The sequence below is a fragment of the Theobroma cacao genome, chromosome 9 (genome assembly GCF_000208745.1).
Source record: "Theobroma cacao cultivar B97-61/B2 chromosome 9, Criollo_cocoa_genome_V2, whole genome shotgun sequence".
Taxonomy (NCBI): Eukaryota; Viridiplantae; Streptophyta; class Magnoliopsida; order Malvales; family Malvaceae; genus Theobroma; species Theobroma cacao.
In genome coordinates, this window is record NC_030858.1 from 877,592 (window position 1) to 887,122 (window position 9,531).

The 9,531-nt window shown below is 31.6% G+C and overlaps 2 protein-coding genes across 2 annotated transcripts in view; both read right to left on the reverse strand.

The window, feature by feature from the left end:
* Window positions 1-1,744, reverse strand: part of LOC18587716 (protein IWS1 homolog) — a 9,612-nt gene extending 7,868 nt beyond the window's left edge. The window contains exon 1 of the mRNA XM_007011672.2: window positions 1,260-1,744. Coding sequence (XP_007011734.2) covers window positions 1,260-1,361 — 102 coding nt within the window. The 5' untranslated portion in view covers window positions 1,362-1,744. The remainder of the gene's footprint in view (window positions 1-1,259) is intronic.
* On the reverse strand, window positions 3,757-7,441 carry LOC18587717 (NADP-dependent glyceraldehyde-3-phosphate dehydrogenase). Its single transcript, XM_007011675.2, has 10 exons — window positions 7,385-7,441; window positions 7,144-7,291; window positions 6,814-7,007; window positions 6,607-6,735; window positions 6,140-6,259; window positions 5,871-6,007; window positions 5,396-5,551; window positions 4,639-5,017; window positions 4,402-4,518; window positions 3,757-4,083 (listed from the first exon to the last, which is right to left on the reverse strand). Exons 1-10 carry the CDS (start codon window positions 7,421-7,423, stop codon window positions 3,970-3,972), a joined length of 1,533 nt encoding a protein of 510 aa, XP_007011737.2. The 5' UTR covers window positions 7,424-7,441; the 3' UTR covers window positions 3,757-3,969.

Consider the following 9,531-nt stretch of genomic DNA (forward strand, 5'->3'; position numbering starts at 1 on the left):
GGGGGGGGGCGGGTGGTGGTGTGGTTGGGGGCTGGCAGCGGTAGAGAAGGGGTGAGGGAGGGGCAGGAGAAAACTGAAAAGGTCACCAAGACAACAGTTGCCATAGTCATCATCATAAGCGAAGCTATCAAGTGTGGAATTGAACTTCTGTGCATAACACGCATTAATTGTGGATCTATCATGGATTCTAATAGCTAGCTTATTTAGACACCAAAACTTCAACAGGATAGATCTATAGGTTAAGAAGAAAATGAGAATATGATTTAATAAAGTTCATAAAAAATAACTCTGTTTGTTAAGCTTTATTCCTCTAAGGAAACAAGATATTTACAACAAAGAATAAATTGATTAACATGTTTGTTTTATGCAATAAAAACATAATCTCACGTGCCCGACAAAATCCTCCCTTATTAGGAATGGTTTTATACAATATCTACACATGCTTTCCATATTAACTTTCGATGCTTTCAATGCGATCACAAGTCGGTCATTAAAAATTTTACTTTGCCCGTTAGAAATTGATCGCCAAACATAGCTCGTGCTTAATTAACTAAACAAAAATCAAGGATATTTATTATACCAGTTCCTCAGATTTCACAAACTTAAAGCCTGATATGGGATCCTCTTTAAGAAGAATCAAAACCGTTATGCCGCATATAGACAACAAACACGCACACGTGTACATACACACTCACTTGACTCCCGCTCGCGCGCAATTTTAAAATAAAGATATTCAAAACTTCAAACTAACAGTCAAAATAACGTTAACAGTCTAGGAAAGCAAACCCATGGTACATATCAGACATTTAGCAAATTCAAAAACATACATTTACTGATATATCTAACAGAGAGATAGATAGATAGCAAATTCAAAAACATACATGTACTGATATATCTAAGAGAGATAGAAAGATAGATAGATATAGAGAGAGATAAGAGATATAACAATAGTTAGAGTGTTAAACAATATCCATGAGCACTGATTCAAGGTTATAACAGTAATGGCAGAAGCCGAATTGAACACGTGAACAACATGCAAAACAAGAAAACTTTAGAAACAAAGGCAAAAGCAGATCAGGATGGGGGAGAAATGGAACTAACTTTAATAGCAGAAAAATAAAAAAATCACACACTCAAAGAAATGAAACCGCATGCATAATAAAAGCACATAAATCAAAAATAAAAAACTAGAGACAGAACGACTGAAGAGTAAAACGAAATTAAGGGAAAAGAATGCAAGGAGGGAAAGTAGGGCATACGTCGAGGAGATGGATAAGCTCATCAACTGACGAAGGAGGATCAACAAGCCTGTTCCCAGCCTCCATTAACTGCAGCTCCAGCTCTTTATCAGATGCCGCCATAGTTTCTCTTTCTCTGTTATGAACAAAAAATGTTTTATGTACCTAAATATACAGAAACAGATCCTTTAATATCTGAGCCTAATGCCTCGATTTCACACCATTGAAACCCTAGAAACTCACGCGAAAACCACAAATCGTGAAGACGACAAGCAGATTCAGCGAGAGAAGAAGGGGATTTACTCGATAGAGAGAAACTTAGGGTTTTCGGTTTTTTTTTTTTCTCAGAGAGAGAAAGAGAGAAAGTGATGACTGAGGTTTTTTTTTTTTGCTTTTTTCTTTTTTGTGAATAAAACTTTAGCAGAGGGAAGACTGTAAAAAATAATATTTATATAAAAAACTCATTTTTTTAGTTTTTCTTTTCTTTTCTTTTTTTTCTTTTCTCCTCACTCCTCCCCGATCAGACTCTCTTTTTTCTTTTTGTGTGTATTTAAAAGAGAATCCAGCGAGGCTGTGCTCGGATTCCCCCGTGCTTATGAATTGGAGTTAAATTGCACTCTTCAAATCCACCTTTGGATTTTCATGATGTGGGGACCACGTGGGGTATTTTGGACCGCTTGATTCAATTTTGCTGACTCACTGCCCTTTTTTTACTGGGTTGAAATTACTTTTTTGTCAAAGTCCAAATTTCTTAAAAAGAGGTTTTTTCGATAATGAAAAATTATTTTCCTTTTTCCTTTTTATGGAAAACTAATTACCACTGTACAACCAAGCCTGACACCATGTACCAAAAAATGCTTTTGCATGCTGATAAGGATTTGTAACTCCTTTTCCTTTTTAAGACTGGCCAGAGAAATTAACCAAATTTTGACACCTCCATAATAAATAAATATAGACTAAAAACTGTCAAAAATATTTACTCGTAATTTTTAAAATTATATTTTTTGAATAAATTTTTAATTTTTAGTTTACATATTTATAAGATAATAATTTTGATTAAATGATATAATAATATAGTAATTTTTAATTCTCTTCAATAACTTACATATGTAACAACTCGAATTTAAATAACGATAATTACGTAAAAAAAACAATTTTGTTCGTTAAATGTGTAACATAACTTGATATAACATGAAGAGAAATAAAAGGGGTTAATTAATGCTAATCTGACTTGTGCTAGTCAAATCAATATTTAATAATATTATTATATTTCAAATACTAAATATATAATTAATCATATTAATTATTTTAAATTATTCACTTTTTTGTAATATCTAAATTATATTACGTGATTTAATTTGTATGATAATTAAATGATCAATATTTAAAATTACATGTCACTTGAGTAATGAATAGATATGATTTTAGATTTGACTATTAGTACTGTTTTTTATAAAATTACTTTATCTCTTTTTAGGGAAAAAATATATTTGGCAATAAAAAAGGTTTGTTTCCATTTTAATTTCAAGTTAAAAAGATAATTTTGGATTTATTGTGAATTTTGGTTGATTGGATGTACATGAATGAAATCCGTGAGGTTCTCATGAATTGTATAATGTGGTTCCACGCATCAGATTATACCTCCAAAGGAAAAACAGCCCACCATATTTTTATTTTCCTTATCGATTTGCTTTTACTTTTTATTCTTTAATTTAATTTAATGACAATTTATTTATTTTATTTTTTAGAATAATTTAAAACTGATTATTCATATATTAAATCGCTTTGACACGAGATGGTATAACTTATTATTAAATTAACTTCAAATGATAATTTATTATTACTCAAATTTTTTTGCATTGGTTGAAAATAATTTAATGAGGTGCTATTTGCTTTAAATATTAATTAATTCAAAACAAGCAATTTGCCATATGTAAACACGTATCTATCTGTTACTTAAAAAATCAGATTTGAATATATGTACGTATATATCTAATTTAAAAAATCAATTTGAATTTTTTATAAAATAAATTTAAAAAACTTAATTAAATCGACTCTATAGTTTCAAAAAATCATCTTACTAGGCGCAAAAAATACACCTTTCTGTCCTTTTTTTTCTTTGTCTTATAAATTTAATACTTTATTTTTTCTATATCATAAATTAATTTTTCATAATTTTTTTTACTTATTCATATTATATATTATAAAAATTTACAATTTATCTTAATCTTCGTTTAAAGTCAAAGACGGAGAAGTAATAATTATTTCATAAATGGTGTTGTTTGGATTCTTTAATAGCTTTGCCTTTGGCCCAAGGCATTGAAGTAACCTGGGAGTTGGCAGCGATTCAACGCGACAAAACATTTGTAACGGCACATCCAGGGTGAAATGGTACGTTACTTAGCACAAGAACCGAAGCTAAAGAGTGGACCTCTTGGCTTGCTACACTGCTACACGACAAAACGTCCCCTTTCTGTTTGGGTTTTTTGTCCCCATTGGTGATAATGATCACAGGAAGAAGAAGAAGAAGAAGAAGATCTTCATCATCTATTACATTCCTACAGCTTAGAGAAGATTCGTTACAACTTTATGCAAGTTGACCAACACTCATTGCACTGCTTTTTCTTCTTTTTTTTATTACAGATAACCAGACAAAAGCATGAGAACTCTCTTATTGCTTAGCTAACATAAATGGGAACAGAGTATCAATGGTTTTATTCCAATTTTCACATCAACCCATCGTGTAGGAAGGTGTCGGTAAGTTAATCACTGTTGTCTTGATCTTCGTCATCATGTTGATGCTGTTGGTGATTCCTTGGGAACCAATGCCGCTGTCCTTCAGACCCTGCCACAATTCGATAATTGCAGTTAATGATGAAGAGTAGAGGAGGAAGTATTGTTTGCTAGCCTTGATTAACATGGAAAGCTAGCAGCAAGTAATGATATTGGATGATGGTTTATGGGGCTTTGAAAAAGATATGGTTGCTTATTATCTTCATTCAGATGATAATAACCTGGAATTTTGCACCCAATGAAAAAAGTTGATGTTTTATCTCATAAGTCTTGATATAGAAACTTCAATTGATATCCCCATGATGCAGGAAACAATCAGGAATGGTACGTGCTTTGCATCGGTTTATAAGGAATATGGAAGAAAGATCACCTGGAAAGGAAAATGATCTGGTCCCCGAGCTGGAGCCGAATTAATCTGAACTGTTCCAGTCTCCATTGCATCACTGATCAGAATTGCTTTGTTTATATCTCTAGTAAAGACACAACCCTGCAATGACACATCATCTTGAGAGACGAATTTAAAGAAGTATATATATCGATTCTCCACGAACTTGAATTGAAAGTAAATGTGTTAACGAAACGGATTAAGAATAATTAATTGTTGTACCTGCAGGCCAAAATTGCTAGCATTACAATGATGAATTCCTTCTTCAACCGAGTTTATCCGTATAACAGGCAAAACGGGACCAAATGGCTCCTCCCATGCTATTCTCATGTCAGGACGAACATTATCTAATAATAGTGGCCATATAAGGTTGCCTGCCCTCTTGTACTCTTGGCAGAATGTAGCCCCTTTCTGCTTGGCATCCATGACTAATCCTTCAATGAAGTTAGCAGATGATTCTGTAACAACTGGAGTGATGTCACAATCGTCTTCTGGTGGGCCAACGGTCAGTTTCACAACTTTAGCTTTAACTTTCTCAACAAGAGCATCAGCCACAGAATCCATGACCAACACAACCTTCACAGCTGTGCATCTTTGACCACTGAGAAATGGCAAAGGATTGTCAAATTTCCAAAACATCCATGCTAACTGTAGCTATAGCTGTTAGAGAGAAGGCAGTTGGTACAGTGAATCTGCGATTCATCCTCACCAGAAGAAACATTATATCATTGCAGGGGATGTAAAGTGTGTTGATGCATTTCTTACTGAAATTTGGAAGAATATAACAGACCACCAAAACTTTCTTAATTTGGGTGATTGTTCAGAAACCATGTCCAGAATATAGAAACAAGTACTAGGTAACACGATATGTCAGTAGATTAATCATACTCAACATAAAATCAAAATGAAAAGACTCATTGACAACCTTGCCATATTGACACAATTAGAAGTGCTAGCATTATTGAATGATTTTTCTCACCTGTAAGAAAAGCCTCCTTTCACAATGTTAGCGGCTGCCAAATCCAAATCAGCATCTTCAAGTATGATACAGGCATCCTTTCCACCCAATTCCATCTGAAGAGGGATCATGCCTGCTTTCTTTGAAATTGCGATTCCAGTGTCTCCACCAGTGAAGCTGTGTAATCATGCTTTGTTAGTGGACAAATTGACATGCAAAATAAAAGAAACTTGGATCTGTATCTTCTTTTAGCTTCCAATTTGAAAGGATGCTTAACTCTGCATAACGCAGTATCCTACCATTTAACCCAAGAATCGGAACAATGAAACAATGTAAATATGCTTATTTTGGCTTACCGTGGTTCGATGAGATCCTTACTCTAATCCCTATCAAACATGCAGTATACTATAGTTGGCAAACATTTAACCTTCAATCAGATGAAAGGCAATCAATGATATTCATGGAGGATATTATCTCAAGGGAATTAAGGTATTACCTAATACAGTTGATCCCGGGATGCATTGTAAGGAAGTCGCCAATCTCAGACCCTTTTCCAGTAACACAGCTAATTAGACCTTTTGGGAAACCAGCTAAGTGAAAGCAGTGCACCATGTGAAGTGCAGCTACAGCACCCTGCAAGAGCACTTAATTTTAAGAATCACTTGGCCTGTAAAAGCAGTTAAATGTGGGAGAAGTACGCTTGACCATTTTTTGTGCAACGAAAAGCTGATTAATTACATGAATCATCAACAGTTAAATCCGTACCTGGGTAGGAGGCTTGAGTACAAGAGAATTCCCAGCAATAAGTGCAGGACCAATTTTTGAAACAGCGAGATTGACAGGATAGTTGAAGGGTGGAATGGCTAAAATAACCCCTAGAGGTATCTGCATGTCCAAATATCCCTCTATCATTTATCGGGTACAAATCAGAAAGAAAACTGGTTTAAATTTAGGGTCCTGAAAATCAAGAGATAAACAGTGCTTCTCGCAAATGAGCTATAAGGGAGCATGAGACGAACACCGAATGATTCTCATTTTATGTCTGATGAATTTAGATTCATACAAAATCAGGCAGTCACCTTCTCAATAAATAGACCAACAAGCAACTGAAAGGTAACTGAAGCACCTTTAACGAAACAACACTTGGCCGAGATGTGGAACTTGAAAACAATGGAAGGAGATTCCAAATTATATGAACAACTATATACATTTTTTTTTTCAAAGTAAATTACCTTTGAAGTGAGGCAGTATTTGGTCCTTTCATTTCCTGGAAAACTGTCAGATACCAGAAATTTCCCTTCACCAAGTATCCTGACCCCTTCTTCAGCACAGTATGACACCAAATCCCCAGACCTTACAACCTACAAAAATAAAATATCAAGACATAATGTTTGCCCTGGAATCATGCAAATAGATGAATTTTTTTTCTTTGTACTGACTTCAGTTACTGCATCCTTTGCTGGTTTTGCAATCTCTTTGACAAGGCACTCTGCAATGGGATTCCTGTGCTCTTTCAAGATTGCAGCTGCTTTGTGAAGTAACTCTGCTCTTTTCCAGAGTGGAGTCTTTGCCCATGACTTTTGAGCTGTTTTAGCTGCATCTATCACCTTGTTTACTTCTTCTTTAGTACAAGCTGCTCCAGATCATGGGAAAAACAAATCAAGATCACTCCAAAAAAATCCCAATTGAAGATTGTAAAGATCATGCCACAACTTTAAACAAAACCAGAAGCATAGTTTAAAAAAAGTAAGAAGTGAAAGAAAAAGAACCTTGGACTTTGAATTGAGTCTCTCTAGTGGTGGGGTTGATGATAGGCACTGACTTCCCTGAACACGACTTTTTCCACTCTCCATCTGAGTAATACTTGAACTCTCCATCTCCCCCGACTAGCTCAGCAAACACCCCAGTTCCTGCCATCTTTCTTAATTAAAATTTAAGCGCTCTTCTGGTCTTGGAGCGGAATTCAGATATAAAAACAAAAGCTTTGTAAACAACGAGATGACTTTGTACCTGGGTAAATGCAACGTTAGGTGGCTTGAAATGTGCCATTCGATCGATTCTCGTTCAGTTGGCACTGTAGACAGTTTGGTCAGAAATTCAATAAAAATTCGCCATTTTTAACAGAATATGCCATAATTGATTCTTTAGTACAAATTCTGGTACACTTTGCTAGAGATGAGTAAAAGCAATCCACATCAATTATTTACTCAAACTATATACGATTTAAGTAAAATAGTTCAATCTAATTAGTCTATTTAATCAATTAGTCTAAAATATTTGGTCTAATTAATTTTTTGATCGGTTCTTAATTTTAAAATTTTTAGATTAATTCATCCAAAAAACTAAACTAATTTTTTATATAGTTATATATATAGTAATATATATAATATTTTTTATATATTAAGAAGAATTGATAGTAAAATTAATTAATAATATATTTAAAATATATTAGAGTATTATACATACGTATACAAATCATAATCATAGTAATTTAATATTAATTATATATATTTATTTATAAATCTATAGAAATATGAAATTACAAATTATATCTTTTAAATTATATAAGTTATATGTTAATATTATAATATATAATAGTAAATATCCTACATATTAATATGTTATAATTATTACACCTTAATAATGTTTCGTAATATAAAATATTATGAATATATATAATTGTATAAACATATTATATATACATGTATTTAATTTATACATAAACATTATTATAATTTATAATCAACTTTATTTATACGATTATACTTAATAACTTTATTAGTTATCATCTTAGATTTTATAACATATTCTCTATAATTAGTTATTATTTTTTTTGAAAGTCAATTAGTTATTATTTATACAAATTTTGATATAAAACATTATAACATATAAGTTATATCATTAATTTCATATATATATATATATATAATTATGGATAAAGTTTATAAGTTTTAATATTATAATTTGTAATAAAATAGTGATAAAATTTGGCCTATTGATCCAAAACCGGATCAATCAAACCAATTCCATCTATGGTCGATTTGGTCTTCTTTTATATTTGATTGATTTTAGTCGGTTTTTTAAAAATGATTAGTCCATTTGATCTTTAGGTATCGTAAACTAAACCACTCAATCCATCAATTTGTTCACCCCTACACATACCCAACTTTGCATGCTCCTTTAATTTTCTTTACTTTTTGTTTGATAATTGATTTTCCAATCCACAAGTGAGAACAATAAAGAAAAATATGTACAAAATAGTATACATTAAATTTTTTATTAAAAATGAATTTATCAAATTATTTTAATTGAATTTTTGCGATTGAAATAGTTCAATTAATTCGATTAATTTAAAAATAAACTCAACTAAATTAAAATCAAATTATATAATTAATTTTTATATTCTATAAAAAATATAAATTTAGTTCTTATATAATAATTAATATAAATTAAATCCTTTATCATTAAATATGTTAAGGTGACATTTTGATAAAAAAATATAAATTTAGCTCTTATATAATAATTTGTCACTCTAACATGCTGACATGACAATGCTGCATCAACAAGTTGAGCCATCTTCACTTGCCATGTCATTATTGTGTGTCATGTCAATGCCACATCAACATTAACGACATCACCATCCCAACATGCTGACATAGTAATGCTACGTCAATAATTCGTATCCAATGTAGCACTGCCATGTCACCCTAACATGTTGACCTGGTAATGCCGTATAAGCAAGTTGAGCCATCATCACTTGCCACGTCATCATTGTATGTCATGTTAATATCACATCAATTAGACTTGACAATTTTAGACACAATACGAGAAAATACGAGTTAAACAGGTTTTGGGTTTACCCTTAACGTGTTTCGTGTTATCGTGTTTAAACATGTATACATGACACGTTTATTAACCTATTAAACATTAATAGTTAAAGACTATTTTAACCTTATATAAATAATTGTTAATAATTATTTTATGTGTATTTTAACCTTATATATGATAATGAATTTTATGTATGTTATTTATATTAAATTTTATTATATTTGATGTTATTATTATTATTATTATTATTTTGTTATAATTATTTTTATAATTATAGATTTTAAATTTAAATAATAAATTTATATTTAATTATAAATATTTTTATTTAA

What these genes read in the sequence shown, in the direction of transcription:
- LOC18587717 (XM_007011675.2), bottom strand. Translation starts at nt 7,423, where the DNA reads ATGGCACATTTCAAGCCACCTAACGTTGCATTTACCCAG. An exon ending in CAAAGGATGCAGTAACTGAA is followed by an intron (nt 6,736 to 6,813) that starts GTCAGTACAAAG and finishes TTATTTTTGTAG; the next exon opens with GTTGTAAGGTCTGGGGATTT. An exon ending in CAGATCATTTTCCTTTCCAG is followed by an intron (nt 4,084 to 4,401) that starts GTGATCTTTCTT and finishes GAATTGTGGCAG; the next exon opens with GGTCTGAAGGACAGCGGCAT.